The sequence below is a fragment of the Apium graveolens genome, chromosome 2 (assembly GCF_009905375.1).
Source record: "Apium graveolens cultivar Ventura chromosome 2, ASM990537v1, whole genome shotgun sequence".
Taxonomy (NCBI): Eukaryota; Viridiplantae; Streptophyta; class Magnoliopsida; order Apiales; family Apiaceae; genus Apium; species Apium graveolens.
In genome coordinates, this window is record NC_133648.1 from 65545995 (window position 1) to 65567069 (window position 21075).

The window sequence follows — 21075 nt, forward strand, 5'->3', positions numbered from 1 at the left end:
TAATTTAGTAGTTTAATAGATATATAACACTATTTATTTTATCTCATTATATTATATTTTTAAAATATTTATATAAATATATAATGATTATAAATTTATAATAAAAATAAATTTAGTAAAATAAGTAGATTATATCTAGTAGTTTAACAATTTAGTAGTTTATCGGATATATAACACTATTTATTTATATTTTTAATAATAGGATGAGTTGTGGTCGTAGTTTAGTAGAATAAGTAGACTATATTTAGTAGTTTAACAATTTAGTAGTTTAGTGAATATATAACACTATTAATTTATTTTTGTAATAATCAAAAATAGGGAATAACTGTTGAACCAAATAATATTTAATTCCGGTTATTATAGTATAGTATAAATATATATAAATATATATACTAGTTTAAAACTCGTGCGATGCACGAACGGCACAAATTTTTTTTTAACATTATATAATTTGAAAAAAAAATACTTGAATTCAATTCTTAATTGTGTTCATATAAAACTTTAAATGATATAATTTCATGATAATTATATATGTAAACGTATATGCTCATAACTTTTTAAAATATTTAAACTTATTTAAATTGATAACATTGGTAATACAGAAATATTATTATAATAAAATTATTATTTTATTGAGTGTAAAAATATAATGTCTCCAATATGTTGGTATCTTAAAAACTATTAATTTAGCATGGTGATTACTTAATCGATTAACTATAACTTCATAAAAGATATTTGAAAAAAGTAATATTACTCATTGAACGAAATAATTTTATTGATAATTCTAAGTGTATTTAAAAGAATTATGTTTTAAATAAAATTTGATTTTTTATTTCACATGAATATGATACGAATTATACTTAGTCTAATATTAATTTGATTTATCTCGGATCAGTGATTTACATTATTTTATCTTAGCCCAGTGTTTAATACACCGACCAAATCAACCTGATTATTTTTATTTTAGTTTTATTTATTTTTAAATTCCGGATCAATAAGATAATTTTATTTTAGACTGAAAATTTAGTATATATATTTTTTTATTGGTCGAATTGTATTTTTATTTTAATTTCGTGTTAGTCTGAACCAATTACATAATGTATTTTTTTTATCCTTGATAAATAAAATATATTATTTTGTTTATCCAAGTTCATTAGTATAACTTTTTTAGGAGGATTGACAGTATTATTATTTTATCTTAGTCCGAGTCACATTATATATCAACCAAATCTTAAGAATTATATTTAGTTTGTTCAAATTTAATTTAGCCCGAATTATCAAATTAGAATGATATAGAACTCGATATGGATTAAAATTTAAATTGGTAGAAGATGTTGAATTTAACATAAATTATAGTGATATAGAGTTCGATATAAAATAGAATTGAAATTGGTAAATTAATATAGGAAGTTGATTTCAATATCAATTAGAATTATAGAATTGATAAACATAATAATTAGAATTAGAACAATTAAGTAAAGGAAATTAAGCAATTTCAGCATGTACCGACTACCAAACTTTTAATGTTTAGTCTATTATAATATAATATATATTTTGTTTATGCAAGTTCATTAGTATAATTTTTTTAGGAGGATTGATAGTATTATTATTTTATCTTAACTCGAGTCATATTATATATCAACCAAATCTTAAGAATTATATTTAGTTTGTTTAAATTTAATTTAGCCCGAAGTAACAAATTAGAATGATATAGAACTCGATATGAATTAAAAATTTAAATTAGTTGAATAAGTTGAATTTAACATAAATCATAGTGATATAGATTTCGAAATAAAATAGAATTGAAATTTATAAATTAATAGAGGAAGTTGAATTCAATATCAATTATAATTATAATTGATCGACCCAATAATTAGAACAATTAAAGAAGGGTAATTAAGTAATTTCAGAGGCACTGACCGACCGACAACCAAACTTTTAATATTTCGTCTATTATAATATAGTATAGATAGTATATAGATTTTAGCAATTGTTATCCCTTTTCATAATTTCACTAAATTGGAGAAGGGTAAAATCGGAAATTTAGCAAAAATATTAAGTAAATTGAATTTTATATATTTTAAATAATGTTAAAAATTGAATTTTGATACAAAATTGTAAGTTTTTAATTTTTGAATGATAATAATAATTTCAATTTTGATTTTGAATTTATATTATTATTGCTTATATTTTGTAATTCTACAAAAAAAAAATTAACAATTATTTTGTATTACATAATAAAATTTAATTAAGTAGAGTAATAAAATTTTGAAATTGATATTATAAAAATGAAAATCAAATGTAAAATTAATAGTTCTATTTGAAAATTAAAAAATTATTATTTTATAGTTGATATAAAAAACATAATTTTTTTAATATTATTTGAACAATAAATTTTTTATTTTAATTAAGTATATTGCTGAATTTCCGATTGTACCGCTTCCAAGTAAACAAAATTTTGGAAAGAGGAGCATGATGAATCCCAAAGGGGTGTAATGGTACAAATTTGTTTTTAAAGAAATTAGTAGGGTGTAAAGTGCATTTAATCCTAAGTAATAAGGTAATCTATCTTCATAGGCAGGCATAGGGTCCCAAAATATTTTATATCCTTTTTTTGGGTAAATGGTAATCTCTTCATCTCATTAAATTATATACGTTTAGTTTATGTAGGGAGTTTAAGAATAATTGTAATTTTGTGACAAAAAAGTAGGCACGGAGGTCAAAAATGTAATTTTGCAGGAAAATAGGAAAAGTGGGTAAAGCAATGAGACCCATCAATATTTAAATACATACAGTTAGTGTGGTGGAAGAAAATAATGGTTTTAAGTGGGATGTAGTTATTTTTTATTTTATAAAATTTTGCCATTTTTTATATGTTTTGAAATTTATAGAAATGAATAATACATCAAAAAAGGAAAGTACATAGAAATGAATATGAATAAATATTTTGTAATTTATTGTTTTTGGGTGTTTTTCATGTTTGGGTTAACATTATCTTTACTTGTAAGTTACATTTTTATCATTGAATTTCGCTTTACTTTATAATGTTTGGAACAAAATTGTGTTAAAAATTATTGCATTGACCCTGATTAAAATCGGAATAAAGGCTGCACCTCATAATTTCAAATTCTAAAGATTAAAAGTTGATTTTAGGGATATTATTGAGATAAAATCTCAACTTATATTAACCAAATAGAAATTATAATCAAGCCCTAACAGATTTTATCCTCTAAATCACTAAAAGATGTAAGAAAAAAAATAACTCAATTTTAGGGTTATTATTTTGAATTGGAGATTATATTCATCGTTAGAATACATCGTACAAATATTTTAAATTACTTTAATATTTAAAATTATAAAAAATAAAATTATATTATGTTGTACCATTTAATTTAATCCATTTTATGTTATTTAAAAAAATACATTGTTCAGTAATTTGAAAGGATTAAAAAGTTCAAAGTAATAATTATAAACTTATATCAAATTAAAAATTATTTAATTTTATGAAAATAATGTACAATGTTATCAAATGAATATATGCTTAGCAAAAAAAAAGAATATAAGATGAAAGATTAGAATCATAAGGAAAGAAACTTGAAAACATTTAAATAATGATATTAGTACAATTTTTTTCTTCTATTTCTTCAAAAAAAACTCATTAATATCAATAGTTAATTTTTATAATTTATAAAATATTTTTAAGTCACAAGCATGCTCGGTTGAATAAAATTAAATATAAATTGTTTGTTGGTGATATTAGGACTACAAAGTATAAATAATTGTAATGTATCTACTAGATAATTATTATAATTTTTAGATAATATAAATGCATATAATTTGAGTAAACAACTAGCTTAGTAAATGTTAATATTGATTAAACATATATATTAATAAAAAATTTAGCATATTAATAAAACAAAAGCACCACAGTTTAATCTAAAATATAACTAACAATAATTTAGATACACATACAACTTTATATTTACTAATTGTAAAGGATTTACATATATATACATATACGACTTTATTTTTACTAATTGTAAAGGATTCATTATTAATGTTGTATTCAGATTGATGGATAAAAACAATAAAAAAAATTATGTCGTGGAAATGACAATAATCAAGGGGATTTTTTAGATGTGTAATGTGAGATTTTTTTAATATATTAAAAATTATATAAATTAGGTCAGTTTTAATAAATAATATTATAATTGCAAATTATAAATTATATAAATTAGGTCAATTATATAAATTATGTATTTCAGTTTAACCCTGCTAGCAATCACTTATCTTGTTATTCTCACATGTTGTGGCTGTTTCTTCTCTCAGCTGTGAGACTGAAACTAATTGTTATTGTTTTAGAATGATTCTAGTAAATGGCACCGATACTAAAATGATGATAAAAATGGATACAATATCAGTGTAAAATTGTAATAAATATTTTATGAAAATTCTAGTTACAAGGCAATTTTAGAAAATAATATGCCAAAAATTCTTGTCACCCTAGTTTGCCAAAAATGACTTTTAACATGAATACCTCCATGACTCCAAATTAGTTTCATTGAAAGTCAAATTGTCATGGATTTCTCCTAATTCACTTGTTTTTACAAAACTAGTTGTTATTAGTACATCAGTATAGTTATAGTTATGTATCTTAATATACATAGGTAAGATTATCAATTAACCTATGTATAGTTATTTAGTTAAGAATATATACTTGTATAAACGACCAAACCTACTAGCTTTAGTACTTAGTAGGATTATAGAACAGTTAAGAACAAAAATAGTTGCAAGTGACTAAATATACAAATTTAAATGTGGACACTTATATTATCATTGTGGAATATTATGTCCTTGCATGCATAGGAGTATGATAAACAAAGCAAGTTGATTTCTGTCATTGCCAACAAGTTCATAGGCTGGTGCAGAAAGTATGCAATAAAATCTTTTTGGTGATTTTATAATACACAACAGGCTGCTGGATGCATCAAACAAGAACTATCAACCATAACTAGCTAAAATTCCGAAGTTAATTTATTGTGTACAAACAGATAGCAGAGGTTTAAGAACTAATTGTGCAAATCTCTAATTGATCATACTTAAAGACAGACATTACAAACCTTTAATTATAAAATTGAAAGGAGGAAATCTCTATAGATGTTTATAGCAGCAACATTTAATCATAAGAGATTGATTACTGGATATAAAGAAGAAAATGCATGCAGCTCTTCCGTATCAAGCATCCTTTTTAGGCACAAGATTGAAGATACCTCCCAAGACCCAGCTACCAGCTGACTTGTGTTCTGCACATAAAAAATCACATTGTTAGGTTTTAAATCACTAGATTCGGTAAATAGATGACATATGTACTCGAAAGCACCACTACTTACAGGATGATGCACGCGTTCATTAGGAACTATATTTTGCTGAGATTAAGCTACTTATAACATATGCAGGAGTTAAGTTATCCTACTCAAATTAATTAATATTTTTAATAACTGATGAAAGCATCCTTTGGGTAATTATAATTCCTCAGGTAGCAGCTGACTTGTCTTCTGCACTAGTGGCAAGAAAATCGTATTAGAAAAGAATTTACATGACTTCAGACTGAATGTGCTTCACATGTACAAAACACTTACAATTTGGAACAAACTGTATGGCATTAACAACTTTTATATATAGAAATTAGACCAAACAATGTCAAGCTATGCTTGAGCTGTAACCTCGGATGGACCATAGACCAGTGCTCATCTAGAAACACAACCTCTGTGTAGGGGTACCATCATTACTTTCGTGGTAATCCCATCTGCCTCAGAGTGTTAAAATCTAGTTTAAATTATATTGAAGTTCAGAACAATGACAGTGCATGGATTTTGCAATTAAAGAAGTCATCAGACAGGAAAAACTAATATAATATCATATTGCTGTTTATTTATAAACTTGACAACAGAGTGAATCTTACATTAGATATAGCCGGACCTTGACCTTATATCTTATATGTTATTAGACCATACAACAAAATCAGAAGCTAAACGTTGCAGAACATATTACACATAAAATCTTCACATATATTTTGAAAAATCAAGTATTTAATTGTTATTATTTTAGACATCCAACATATCATTCCTATTCCTAACCCTTTTCACCTTTATCCACGAACGAGATGAAGAGATGAAGAGAGGGAGCAGGGAAACTATGAGAGGAACACGTAGCAAGCCCACAACCTTTCACTGGCTAGCGCTCATTAGGCTGAAAGTTAGAAGATAAATTTCACCTCCGAGAGGAGATAAAAAAAATTCTTACATAATCTTCGCTATTAATTATAACAGTATTTCCAAAAATACATAGATAGGTTATTCACTATATAATTAGAACATAAATATTATACTTACTAGATCGCCAAGTACATATAATTCTTTAAGAGGGTTTGTTATTATGGCTTTTATTCTAAACTCCTTCAGTTCCAAATACAGCAAAAACAGTAGCTTATTGGAATAATTTTGGCAGCATGTAATTGGTTTACTTTTCTTCATATGTAAAATTAAGACATCCCTAACTTGGGTCAAACTGGCTGTGAAGAAATTGGATCAGATCTTTACTTGAAAGTCACAAGTCAACAGCCCAGTTAATTACATTCCCAAAAAGCTTTTCTTAAAAGAAACCGAAATACAAAAATTGTGCAGAAATAGAGGTTCCTGCAGGTAGCACGACCTTTGTAAAAATGATTTACCCAAAGCAAAATAAATAGTTGAAGGACATAAAATTTGCAGCCTTGTAAGAGTAAGCACTTCTAGAAATTGGAAGCATATTTTAGAGCTATGCTGGACTGTTCAGTTTAGGACGATCAATATTGCTCCACTAATGGCAGAGGAGACTGCCAGAATTAAGGCAAACAAAAATTTAAACTAATATTTTGTGTTTTTAGCTTATGAAGCCTATACAATGACTGTTACAGACTATATCTGACTAAACTAGTGTAGCAAAGTGCTTATCATTGGTTATAACCTAGTCTCTTATATCAGTTAGGCTACTTAAGGGATTTTTTTATATAACAGTTCTTAAACTATTAAATTGATTGGTTTAAAAATCAAAACCAATTTATTCATAACCGGAAAGTTTAAAGATGAAACTGAACCATTAATTTGGTTATGGTTTTTATCTTTAAAAAATGAACTAAGTAGCTACAACTGTGATTTGACTCTAAAACTGAGCTGGACGATTTGACTCTAAAACTGAGCTATGCTCCCGTCTTGGTACCGCACAAAGTGTTCGATTGGTGGATATGTTAGAAAGTTCAGTGGAGGAAGACAGTGGATATTGATAGAAAGAAATTGTGAAGTAGTGGAAAAGAAAAATAATTTGTTAAGCACTTAATATGGCAAATAAATATCGACCAACTCTCAGACCTAATAGCAGGCAACAAATAGAAAGACCTTTGAGAGGATCAGCCAATCACTATAGACAAAACATCTACAATTAGAGGAAACCTAGATACGCCTTCATCTATATTTATTTCTAATTTCTGGTGACCTAAATCGGCAACAGTCATTTCATCTTTAAAACCCACAACCTAGTTACCTTGGCAAAAGTTAACGAAGAAGAATCACAGAAAGATATTTATGCAATAGAATTGCTCCCACCAATATACGAGTTCCTGGTAGACCATGTTTGCAAAAATGAGTCTGGCAAAGCATATAAAGAGGAAGGGACAGGGACTTTGCAGCCTTATAGAAGTGTCGAGTTTCAGGACATGTAATAGGATTTAGGCTTTGTCACATGGATGGACTTAGTAGTACTTTGAAAAATTGACATGCTTTGGCCTGAAAAAATTGCCCAAGTCTCTATACCCATGTCCAATACTGGTACTCGTGGCAAAATGAAGAGTCGGGTAACAATGAAAATTTGGGGCTATTTTAACTTTGAGGTCTGGATATTAGTTGTTAATGGCAGAGAGGAAAATGAGTTGTAAAACTTAGATTTTATGCTTCCAGCTTATAGAAGTCATGCAGGCATTTACTTACCACATAATAGTGTTCAGTGGTCAAGTTAAAAAGGTCTAGTGGAGGAAGATTATAGATATTAAAAGAAAGATATCATTAAATCGTGGAAAGGAACGAGAATGAAACAATTCTAGCCTACTAATCTGCTAAAAAACATATGAGAAAGACAACCTGGGGTAAGCATATATAGTACGTAATAATTTAGTAATTGGGCACATAAATATTGACCAACTCAGAAACCTAATACCAAGACAAAAAAACAAAGAGACCTATGAGAGGTAGGCAATTAAGGCGAGAAATCCAGGTAAAGCTTCCTCTAATTATCTTTCTTTTTACTAGTAACCTAGAAAGGATTAAATCTTAACGTGACGTCAAGAGGAACGAGCTGTGACTCTGCTGTGCATCACCTATCTTCCAGTCATCTCAAACATTTAAAAAGCAAAAGAATTACATATTCAATTAAGAAACTACCATTTTAAATGCCATTCTTAAACAATGCACCTAGTAAATATTTCATGGCAGATTTTAAGGCTAAAATAACAATGCTGAGAGAGAAAACTGGTGAAAAGAAAAGAAAATAAAATAAAGCTTAGTGCAGAAATTGTACCTCATACACTTTGTTATTCTGAAGAGCATGTAGCAGAATCAATTAAAAGAAAAGTTTAAGCTTGCAAGTTGTTGATTTTCTTTGATAGTTTAACAGTTCTTTCCGGACCCTTTTACCTCCCCGCAAGTTTGATAAATTAATTGATACATTTCTTAACGCACTTCCAAAAGCTAGCAAGTATTCAACGAATGACAACTCATCATCTGTTCCAGAAAATTCTCTGATATCTACTGTTTTGAGATGCGTTGATAAACATTGTGCAGTATGTGACCATGACCAGGCCCACGTGAAGCGCCAAGTTTCATCAGAGAGAGTATCAACAAGTCCCTAACAATTGAAAAGAAAGGGAAGTCATAAGTTCAGAACCAATTGTACAAATCCGTCACATCTCAGTTGTAAAACTCACCTGTGGAAACATAAGACTTTCAAGGTTTGGTGAATTCTCAAGGAAGTCATACAGTAAAGTTTGGTCACAATATACTTCAACAGTAAGCTTCAACTCGGTCAGGTTATGGAATGGAGGAAAGGCATTATGAATTGTGCTATAATCAGAATCATATGCGCTATTGAGGACCTTCATAAAAAGAAGACAAAACATGATAGTCATATAAATTCACAGCAAAGATGAAAATTATTAGTTCATATATGTTAAGATTTAGGCAAAACACTTACCTCGATAGTTCTACCACTTAAACTCAAAGATTTGACATGGTTAATCTTTTTAAGCAGCCCAAACGTGCAATCACCAAACACACCGCTTGGTGCAACTCCTTCTACTATCTGTTCAACATGGAGATAAGCGTTTGTTAGGAACGGCAAATTCTCCTTGATCAAGATATCATCGGATGCGAAAGAATTAAGTGAGAGAGTTTCTAATCCTGGTGTATCTATTAAAATTTCAAGACAATATTCTTCATCAATTGGCGAAAGAGAAAGCAATGAAAACTTCTTCAATGCAGATCCACTAATACTCAGACAATATCCGCTAAGCCATTTGCAACCAAAAATTGATAGATCTTCAAGCACCGGACACTTGGTCAAAAGCTCACCAACTGACTCGTAGCTCGAAAACGTAACTTCACTGAATTTAAGAACTCCAAGGCTCGAAAACTTAACATCCTCCGGAATATCAACTAATATCTTACAAGTTAGTTTAAGCTTTTCAATACTGGTACACAAGAACACTTCATCCATCAATTCGAACATCTCTTCGAACCAGAACAAAAGGTCTATCTCTTTTACATCACAGTCAAGCGCATGGAGTATCCAGTCATCAACACGGTCCAAATAGTAATCTCCGCCACAATGTAAACCAAATCTATCGAGTTTCAAATCATTCGGCCTATGCATTAAAAATCTATCAACAAAGTTGGCGAAATTTAATGCAGAGTCGTTACGATTTGGATGGTGAAAAACAAAATTTGGGAGTGACATGCAGAGCAGGCGCCACCTTTTCGATAAAATACAAGTACGCACTGCTGATTCAGTTGGAAGCAAAGAAAGAATGATGAGTAGTAGTGAGTCAGGCAAATCGCTGATTCGATCTTTTTCAGAAATCTTTGATTTCTTTGCCATTGTTTTTTAGAAATTTGAATTGAGGGATTTGAAGTTACTAGAAAGGATGAACAAAACAAAGTAGTTGTGGTATTTCTGAATGAAAGAGGACCGATTGACCGATAGAGTCTGTCTGGTGATTTAAGCAGACTTTCTTATCGATACTGTTCTGCAAAATTATTGTCTAGATTCAATGTATATGCCCCTGTATATATTTTATATCGAAATCAGATTTAATTTTCATTTCTATATCAAAGAATATAATATTACCAGATATATAAAAAAAAGAAGAAAAAAGCGACTACTTATGAATATTTATCCTTAAAACAAATTTTTATTTTGTTATCTTGGCCCGATCATATTTTCCATTTTGGTCAAGTAAATATTTTTTTATTTAATATTTATATTTTTAATATATTTAACTAATTTTTGAGTTGAGATCTTACAAATTTATTTTAAATTATATCTCAAAAATACGTGCTCGTTATTTTTGGAGAATGTCCATAATAGTCCCTATTGTTACTTAGAAACGCAAATTAACCATGCTTTTATGAAAAAATGGATTATTGTCTCTTTCTTATTGAGCCAAGAACTTGGGCCCTGAAATATTCTTAATAATAAAAATGTGAATTAAAATTTTCTTTCGTAAAATGAAAATAAAAAATGTGCTTTTGTGTAATATAAAGCGCATTATTTTGAATTGTGAAATTTTATATAAATTTTTATTTTAGTTGTTATAAAAATGAACCAACACCTGTCTTTTTGCTTTTTATTATTTGATCTTTTTTGAGAATTTAATTTATTATGTTGGATCTAATAATATTGTATAATTTAGTCCATTAACATGTTCATGTCTCGGCGAATAATAAAGTTTACAAACTTTCAGAGTTTCATAAGTGTGTTGAAAATTTTAAAATAAAAGTGCCGCAAAAAAAATCAGTAACACATGCAGTGTTTGATTTATACTCATTGAAAAAAACTCATTTATATGTTCAAGCGTCAATGAAAAATAGAGACTGAAATATTCAAGATTGTACTATCAGCAAAGACGTTGTCTAAGTACTAGAAGAAATTACAGTAAATTTACATTGTTTATTAATAGTCAGTATTTGAAATAATGAAGTGGCTACAAACTTAACAATGCAATCAATGCTATAATGCGAAAATCTGAATTGAAGTTAGTCGTCAGTGAAGCATACCGATTGCACTAGGCGTTAACATTTCGTGAAAGAAATACAAGTTTTATTTGAAATACAAGTTTTATTTGTAGAAGGATTGTTAATTTTGAATTTGTACTCAGAAGAAATGTTCATTTGATTAAGTATGACGAGAAGGGAAGACAAGTAAAGATGAAAAAAATGCAAAAATGATGCAGACAACAAGCATTTATGAGTTGCAATATGATACAAACAACAAACTGTTTGGCTTACACAGTAATGCGAACATCGGGATGTTATAGACTCAAGATATGACAAATAACAAATTATTACTCATTCGAGAATATTTTTCCCAAGGAAAAATAATCATATACTAGAGTTGTTGTTGAACCCAAACTCTCCAATAAGTGTATTGTCGACCACAGAAGGCATAAGGGTCGAGACTAGAGTGAAGGGATGTAAAAACTAAGTCATAAAAATGTTAAAAGATGATGTTGGTTGAATCAGGTGATTTGGCCAAGTACCAAGCTCTACCAAGGACTAAATGGTTGAGCCTCAGCACTACTAGATGACATGGTCGAGTGGGCCTCCACAAGGCATCCATATCGAGTTCCAGTCTATTTATAAGACATTTCGTCGAGTTCAGGTGGGATTCTCAGTATAGTTTTTGAATTCAATGGTGAATCAAAAGTTGTTACTCCATAAGTAGTTCGAGATGCTCTTCATATCCCCACCCATTCAAACCTTCATTGGGTATCAGGAAATGAGACGTTTCCTAAAACAGATTGGATATGACAAAGACATGAAGAATCTAGGTCAACTGAAAAGACCTGGATTTCGAAAGAAATGAAAATTTTATTTTGACTACATCACACGTGAATTCAATAACAAAAGCACCAACTCAACTTTGATGCATTGCCCATCATGTCACAATAAATTCGGTACTCTTTGATTCATTCTACTCATTATGATTTTGGTAGAATACTATTATGTTTTATAGGTGATAGGTTGAATATTGATCGTAATATAGTATACTATGCTAAATTTTATCAGCTTATATTTAATCATATTTGTCCTAATGTCGATATTCCCTTTAGTCAAATAATTTCAGTTTTTAAATTAACAAGAAAGAGCATTCTCTGATTTGATTTCCAAGGATGAGAGTGAGGGTATTCTTCCTAATCTTGTTATTCCTGTTGAAGCTAGGAACTTGCTACGTGCAAGACTTCCTGAGACCTATGCACAACAGAATGTGCAAAGTGCTAAATTACAGGTAATTACTAATAAGAACCTCCCCTCCTCGGTAGCTAACCCCAACACTACAACCCAAACACAAAAACAAACACAATCCACCTCAGGTATCTCTCAAAAGGTATCAGTTGTAAAAAAAAAGGCAACAAAGTCTGATGCTCCTCAAGCATCAAGACTGAGACCTTCTCAGATGCCATCCATAAAATCTATGAAGAAGCAGGGTGGAAAACAGGCACAAACTTCTCTATCTACTAAATCTTCAACTACATGAAAAAGGAAAGTTTGTTGCTGGGTTATTAGACTCTGATGAATAGGACAATGCTTCTTTGTCATCCAAATTCAAGAATCTAAAGTCTGATCTAGTTACAGTTGGCCAGGATTCCAATAAAAAGGCCAGGATGATAAATACTGATGATTCACATGACACATCTCAAACTCAAAAAACAGCCAAGGAGTGATAAGGGGAAATCAAGTGTTGAGGGTCCTGTTGGAATTTTTGTTTCACCTGTCAAGGAGAAAAGAAAAGTCAGACATGTTGAGGTCACTCATGAATAGGGGGACAAGATAATGTAAGAAATTTTAGGAAGAAAAAAAGCTGAAGGTAGAGATCCTGCTACAAGATTACCAACTTCTTCTAATAAGAAGTCGAGAAGAGAAAGCCAACACTCATCAAAAGAGAGAATAGTTGTATCTCTCTTTGAACCCAACACACAAGAACTTGTGTCTCAAAGGGATACAGTAGTTACTAGTGGTCCAGTCATAAAAGACCCTTCAACTGAAAGGGTTAAAAATATGACATTGATGCTGATTTTGGTACTGGTGAAGGTTTGTTTGCAAACATTGATGATCCAGTAAAGTCTGATGCTGCACCTCATGCTACAATTGTTGCACATGATGAGTTTGTTAGAATTTTTTTATTCTGATTCAAAAGAAAGCCCACAGAATCTGTTATAAATTCTTCCAAATCTAAGGTAATAACAGCTCTAGTTCCATTCCACACCTACAAACAGAAGTTGCACAAAGTAAATCCACTAAGGAGTTTAGCTCATGATGCTTATGTTGGTGGAGAAGAATGTTGGTTGATGAAGCTGGGAAGGTGCAGAGTATACCAAATACTGATGATATTCTTGATGTTCAGCCTCTCTCTTCCATGCCTATGGATAATTCTACTCCATCTGCACAAGGTACAAATTTTTATTTCACACTATCAATATTTATCTTAAATATTGATAATGTTTCAGAATTTCCGTTTACCTTAAATACTAATAGGATGAACATGGATAGTCTTTATCATAAGGGTACCTCCGTTCATGTGACTATACCAATCTTTTCTCAGTCACCTCTTATTTTTGTAGGACATGAACATCTTAGACTTTCTTGTGAGTTTGTGAGAAAAAGATTTAGAGAAAAAAGAAATATTGAGAGGCAAGCTCCTGACCCGGAAAAAGGAGAGGTAGTTAAGAGAAAGCATTTAGTTAATCCCCGTGAGTAAACTCTGAATCTTAAAAAGTCATGGAATGAGTGGTGTGATAAGTAGTGAGACTACTTTAAAAGAACATATAGATCTAAGTGGTTATCTGTTTTCTTTTGCAGGTGCACAAAGTATAACAGAAACGGATGAGGATCTTCAGCCTATAGTCACTCATACACATTTTGATGCACCTAGTGCATATGCTGATATTCTTTCAGCAGGTATATGCATTGATACTTTCCTGCAGTTCACTTCTGTTATCACATCTCCCATTGTTGCAATCCATGTTTTTGTTGAAGATGAAGTTACAGAACAATCCATTTCAAATATTGATATTTCTGTGTCTACTCCATTCTAAAATATCCAACTCATTCCAATGCAACAAAGGTTTTGTAGGTAGATACTGATGCTATATTCCTATGTTCACCATTCCCGAGGGAATTGAGGTTCACACCATTGATGGTGCTTAAGATGTTGCGATGGAAGTTTTTGAAACTGTTGGCTCTCACACTGTTATTCTTGATGAATCAATACTAAATTTTGATGTTGAAGGGAAAGTAGCATATAAGTTCAAAGAGTCAGTTGCTAATGATGATGCTTCAATTCATTCTGATGATGAAGATGATATTGATTCCTCTAAGATCAATGTGACTTTACACTCTGATGAAGATCTTGATGACATTATTTTTTCTGATGATATTCCAGAGATGGAAAGAAAGCATAAGATGAATGCGAGATTTGCTTCAGTGTTGAAAAAATATTTGGAAGAAGAGTGGAACTCTAAGTGGAAAGATGAAAATTATCCCATTTCTATTCACAGTGCTTTTCAACACTTACAGACAGCGGAAAGAAAAATTACATATCCTAATGTACTTGCTCATCTGAAAGCTTCTTCTCTTATGGTCAAGTCCATTCATTCTACTTAGGTCAAGACTCAATCCCATCTGGATGAGCTTAAATTCTACAGACACAACTAAAGCTTCTTGTGTCCAGACAAGATAGATTGGAAGAAAATCAAAACAGGATGTCTGGTCAACTTGATGAGGTTCAGGAGTCCTTAGAGCTAATTGTCTCTCAGTTGTTTGGCGATGATGCCAAAACGAGGGAGATAATTTCCAAATCTAAATGCAAACAGCTCAAGTCAAATACTAATGACAAAGATGATGTTCCTAATGAAGGTGATAAGGGAGGTAAACCACCCAAGAGTAATAAGGGTGAAGATGATAATAATGGCTCTAGTGGTGTTTCAAAATCCACTAAATAAACAAGAGGAAGAGGAAATGAAAGAACTAGAGGCAGAGGAAAACAATAAGTATACCAGACCGTGCTTACAAAAGAAATGGCTACAATTATGACTACTACTGAAAAGCAAATTTTGACATTCACAAATGCTGATGATGACCATCCTAAAAGGGTGATAGAAGCTGATACTGAAGCTTGACATTCATGCTGACTCTGAAGTATAAAGGGAGAAAGACAAATCTACACTATAAAGATCCAAAACTTTTAGCATTTGTTGTTGAAGTAGTTAGAAGAGTGTTTGAAAGAGATTGTCTAGATGTTGTTATTGAACATGTCAGACAGTTGGAAGAAAATTTCAAATTGCTAAAAGCTGAAGCTGTAAATACTGATGCTGATTTAATATCTAATGATATTTTAAAGGTGGAAAACCTAAGGAGAAAGGAACAGTGATCAAATATGTTAGTCTATTTTCAGATGTTGAATGACCTAACTTTAGGTATCAAGCCATCTTAAATTGTTTGATATATTTGAGATGTCATGTCTAATATGATTCATGATTAGTTTTCAGATCTTAACAAACATGAACATATCAGGACTTACTGGAATCAGGACTTACTGGAAGTCAAAACTTAATATCAGAACTTAAAGTCATATCAGAACTTAAGTGCGGGAAGAATTTCATAAAAGGAAGGAAGCTGATTTACAGTAGAAGATCGAGACTAAAGTAAAAGAAGATATGCATAGAAAGAGTTAGAAGACTGGAAGACTTGTAGAAGATGTCTGATTGATATATTTTAGGAGACAGAATTATATTCCATATTAATTAGAAGTTATCTTGTAACTGTGTACTATATAAACACAGACTTAGGGTTTACACTGTATCTGTTATCATTATCGAGAAGATTATACATTGTAATTTAACAGCTCTTAGTGATATTTGTTCATCACTGAGAGAGAACATCTCCATTGTAACAGAGTTTATCTTATTGAATATATCTGTTTACTGTTACTTGTGTTTAAAATCGATTTGATTGTATAAACACTGTATTCAACCCCTTCACCTAACAATTAATATTAGAGCTTTTCTGTTAACACACATATAGTAAAGATCCAAACAATCATGTCTGAAGAAGCACAAACTCCAACCAAGCCCACCAAAACTGAAGAAACTCAAAAGACTCAAACCCACAGTCGATATAAGACTATTAGGGTTCCCATACTGAGACCTTCTGAGTATCCCATATGGAAAGTGAAGATGGCTATATTTTTGGAAGCTACAGATCCAGAATACCTTGATAGAATTAATGAAGGACAACATAAGCCTATCAAGCTCTCTGTTGTAGTTACTGATCAACCAACAAAGACCATACTAAAGGAGAAAGGTGAGTACACAGCTGAAGACATCTCATCTATTGCCAAGGATGCAAAGGTAAGGCATTTGCTGCATAGTGCCATTGATAATGTCATGTCAAACAGGGTAATACATTGCAAGATTGCAAAAGAGATAAGGAAGCTTTGGAGACAAGATGCTAGGGAACTGATGCTATCAAGAAGAATAGGAGGACTATACTCACTCAAGAGTATGAGCACTTTGACTCAAAAGCTGATGAGTCTTAAACTGACTTATATGACAGGTTTGTCAAACTCTTGAATGATCTGTCACTGGTGGACAAGGAATATGATCTTGAAGATTCAAATCTAAAATTCCTTTTAGCTCTTCCTGAAAATTGGAATTTGAACTCTACTACCATAAGAGACAACTATGACCTTACTGAAACTACTCTTGATGAAATTTATGGTATGCTCAAGACTTATGAACTTGAGATGGATCAAAGGAGCAAGAGGCATGAAAGAAAGTCAAGGACAATTGCTCTTAAGGCTGAGGAGGAATCTCCTAAAATGGCTGCCTCAAAAAGGGGAAAAGGAAAGGCTCTCATCATAAAGTATGATTCAGAGTCATCATATTCTGATGATGATGATTCAGAAACTGAAAGTTTACCTGAAATAGATGCTGATGAAGAGATGATGAAATTGTGTGCTCTTATGGTAAAGGGTATCACAAAGATAGCCTACAGGAAATTCAGAAAAGGCAAGAAGTTTTCCAGGAAAAGTGGAAGTTCTGATAAGAAAGGGTTCAGAAAGTCTGAAGGCAAGGGAGGAAAGTCCGACAGAGGAGACAACTCAAATGTCAAATGTTACAACTGTGGTGAAAGAGGCCACGTATCTCCTAACTGCAAGAAAGGAAAAAGTGACAAAGGCAAGGCACTTGTCACAAAGAAGAAAAGCTGGACAGACACTTCAGATTCTGAACATGAGGTGAACTATGCCCTGATGGCAAATGCTGATAGCAGTCCTGAAACTGCTGAATTGAAGGTACCTCAAACAACTTATATTTTTCATACTGATGATATTACTGAGTTGAGATTATATCTTAAAACCATGTTTATTAGTTATAGAGATCAGACTTTAACATGCGAAAGATTAACATCTGAAAGTTCTGCTTATAAAAAGAGAAATGATTATTTAGAAAAGGAGTTAGTTTTTCTTCATCAAACTAAGAAAGAAAAGGATGATGCTTTATATGTTAGAGATGAAGTGTTAAAATTGAATGAATCTCTAAAAGCTGACTTAGAAAAGGAAAGAGAGATTATCAGAACTTGGACTAACTCTGGTAGAACAACTCAGAATTTATTAAGTAGTAGAAACTGGAAAGAGGGCTTAGGTTATGGAGATGATAAAAGTAAAAAAGGAACTGAACAAATTGAGCCAATTATTGTTAAACAGACTGCTAAGCCAAAGGTAAATCCTGTTAAGTTTATAGCAAAAACTGTAAAGTCTGATTCTGAAAAGATGAAAGAGTTTGTGACAAAAGTCAAAGATAAGTCAACTTCTGACACATTAAAACAGGATAAATCAGCTGAAGTCAACATAGGCTTAATGATAAAGAAGCAGCTTAAGCATAAGCTAGCTAAAAGAGATTAAGAATGTCAACAAGGTAAAGGAAGCTAGGAAAAATAGAAATGGAAAGGAAGGTGTGAATAAAAGCAATAACTATATGCCTGCTCCTAACGCTCCTAGAAAGAAATATTATAACTGTGGAAACTCTAACCTTCTTGCTTTTTTTTGCAGGAAGAATAAAGATATAAACTCTTTACCTCCTAGATCAGGAGTTAAGAGTCAGTCTGTTAGGTTTAAACCACAAAATCCTTGTTTTCATTGTGGTAGTTTATGACATTCCATTTATTCTTGTAAGGAATATCATAGTCTGTACTATGATTATTATCAAATAAAACCTTCTTTGAAGAAAGTTACTGTAATTCCTTCTAGTATAAAGTCTGATATAAATTTTGATAAGCAGCATGTTAGTGATAAGTGGATTTTATATCCGCTTGGAATGCTTTATTACAAGCTTAAATTGGTGTTTTGGACTCAAGTTGTTGGTATTTTGATGTATTTTTGTGTTATTGCATTTCAGGTATCAGTTAAATGAAGAAAAGAGCTTTTAAAGGAAATATGATAAAAAGTGGTCATATTTGGAAGCCAAGGCCATTGTCAAGTTGTAGAGAATCTCAATAGCTTCGCGTGGGCAGTTGAATCGCCTAATTCTGACGAGTAGAACTCAAGTTATGGCCAAAACAAGATTCATCAGAAATTTTTCCAGACAGGAGCTGAGCGCCCGCCCAGGAGAGCTGAGCGGCCGCTCAAGGCGCGGCTGGTCGCTGATTTCGCTGAAAAAGCCTTTTTTGAGTGGAATTTGACGATTTTAAGGGTCCAGGTCCACTAGGGGCGTATATATACTTAAAAAAAGGGTTTTCATCATCCGGGAAGATTGGGATACCAAGGAGAAGACCTAGAAGCATAGAACAACTCCGAAAAAGAAGATCTTGTTTTCAACTTGTGATTCTTTGAATTAGTTGTAACTTTGGATGCTCGTTTTCGTTCTTGTTGAACCTAGATCTCGTTTATTCGTACTTTAATTATTATTCAGTTTTATTATGACCTTGTTTATACCATGCTTTCATTGGAACCCATGGTTATGATGAGTTCGATTATGGGCTAATCGTTATCATGGGGTTGTAGCGGATTTACTTATGGATTTCAATAAATAAATTGTTCTGATATCTTGGTGTGTGGTGATTGATTGATATCCTAGTATTGGTTGTGCTTATTCGTCTTATGTGCGTAGCTAACATATAAGATAGCGTGTTAATCTCTATTGAAGCGACATTGAATATAGAGGTTTAGAACTTGCCATGCTAGCATAAGTTCATGTATTGTATGCATGATTAGTGGGTAACTCTAACCGTTTTACTTGCCCTATGTAATCAAGATAGATAACTTATGCTTAAGCCGTTATGTTGTCAAATTCTATAGACATATAGGGTCTCAATATAATTGGTGCCTATTCAGCTTCTATCTCTTTTGTGGATGTCTGGTAGAATGGTACTCGTGCAACGAAAGTTGGCGTTTATCAGTTTCGTGTTATCTGATTAGTGTCATCACCATCACATGCTAAGGTTAAGAACAATAAGGCTATTGAATGAAGTATTTAATGAAGTTAGAATCCCATGTTTGTCATATATAGTAATTCAACCTCAATTCTCTTAGTTAATGTTATTTAGTATAATCTCTTAGTTTAATCAAAACCCAATTTGTTATTTATCTTAGCATTGAGCAATAACCATACATTGTTGCATAGGTGCATAAATTGAACTTAACCTAAACCAATCTCTGTGGGAACGAATCTGATTTATATCTTATACTACTTGCAAACGCGTATACTTGCGTGAATATTAGCGCGTGTTTTTGCCCTAACAAGTTTTTGGCGCCGCTGCCGGGGACTCGGTGTTAATTTTTAGTTTATGTGCTTGTCATCAGTGGTCGTTAAAGTTCACTGACTCGGATTCTTTTACTTTCACGATTTATTTGTTTGTGTTTCAGGTACTCATTACAATGGGAGATCCAGCAGCACGAACGAAAGCCTTGATGGATTTTTCTCAACCCAAGATCAATGACATTCAATCTAGCATTGTCAGGCCAGCTATCACAGCTAATACCTTTGAGATCAAGCCTGGCATAATTCAATGGGTGCAGAATTCATTCCAGTTTGGGGGTTCTCCAACGGAAGATCCCAATACACACATTAGGGATTTCATAGAGATCTGCGACACCTTCAGGTTCAATGGTGTTTTTGAAGATGCTGTGAAGTTGAGACTGTTCCCATTCTCTCCGAGGGACAAGGCTAAGAGCTGGTTACACTCTCTACCAGCTGGTTCGATTACTACTTGGGAAGATCTTGCTCAGAAGTTTCTTACTATATTCTTCCCTATGGAGAAGACAGCTGTAATCAGGAATGTTCTTACTCAATTTGCGCAGCAATCAGGAAAATCTTTATATGAAGCTTGGGAGCGCTACGAGGAGATGCTTATGAAGTGTCCTCATCATGGAATGCCTGATTGGATGATCATCAATTGTTTTTACAGTGGGTTGGGAGCACAGTCCAATCCCATACTCGATGCAGCAGCAGGTGGAACATTATGGGCAAAGAGCTATGAGGAAGCTTATGATCTAATTGAACTGATGGATGCTAATGAATATCAGCATCCAACCCAGAAATTACCACAGAGCAAGGTAGAAGGAGTTCTTGAGGTGGATACAGCTACGACTATCACTGCTCAACTAAAGGCGTTGTCTATGAAGATCGATTCTCTGGCTAACTATGGTGTTAAGCAGATAATTAGTGTTTGTGAGCTGATATGACACAATAATGCACTATATCTAGTGAATCAGCTC

General features: G+C 31.9%; 1 protein-coding gene and 1 non-coding gene across 4 annotated transcripts; both read right to left on the minus strand.

Annotated features, from left to right (window-relative positions):
• Positions 1-4924: 4924 nt before the first annotated feature.
• Positions 4925-10299, minus strand: LOC141707478 (F-box/LRR-repeat protein At4g14103-like). Of its 3 annotated transcripts, none has more exons than XR_012569056.1 (5): positions 9280-10299; positions 9014-9181; positions 8608-8934; positions 5391-5560; positions 4925-5303 (listed from the first exon to the last, which is right to left on the minus strand). XR_012569056.1 is itself a non-coding variant. In XM_074510659.1 (4 exons), exons 1-3 carry the CDS (start codon positions 10180-10182, stop codon positions 8650-8652), a joined length of 1356 nt encoding a protein of 451 aa, XP_074366760.1. In that variant the 5' UTR covers positions 10183-10297; the 3' UTR covers positions 4931-5303; positions 8608-8649. The 3 variants fall into 3 exon arrangements, 1 of the variants encoding a protein (XP_074366760.1); XR_012569057.1 differs by having other exon boundaries at positions 4926-5303; positions 5391-5555; XM_074510659.1 differs by lacking the exon at positions 5391-5560 and having other exon boundaries at positions 4931-5303; positions 9280-10297.
• A 10326-nt stretch (positions 10300-20625) lies between these two features.
• LOC141710241 (small nucleolar RNA R71) lies at positions 20626-20732 on the minus strand. The gene has a single exon (XR_012570771.1). It is a non-coding gene; the product is annotated as a small nucleolar RNA R71 (small nucleolar RNA).
• Between the last annotated feature and the right edge of the window lie 343 nt (positions 20733-21075).

Coding starts and splice junctions, on each gene's coding strand:
- LOC141707478 (XM_074510659.1), bottom strand. CDS start 10,182: ATGGCAAAGAAATCAAAGATTTCTGAAAAAGATCGAATCAGCGATTTG. Junction 9,182..9,279: donor TAAGTGGTAGAACTATCGAG/GTAAGTGTTTTG, acceptor CTTTTTATGAAG/GTCCTCAATAGCGCATATGA. Junction 8,935..9,013: donor AAAGTCTTATGTTTCCACAG/GTGAGTTTTACA, acceptor TTCAATTGTTAG/GGACTTGTTGATACTCTCTC.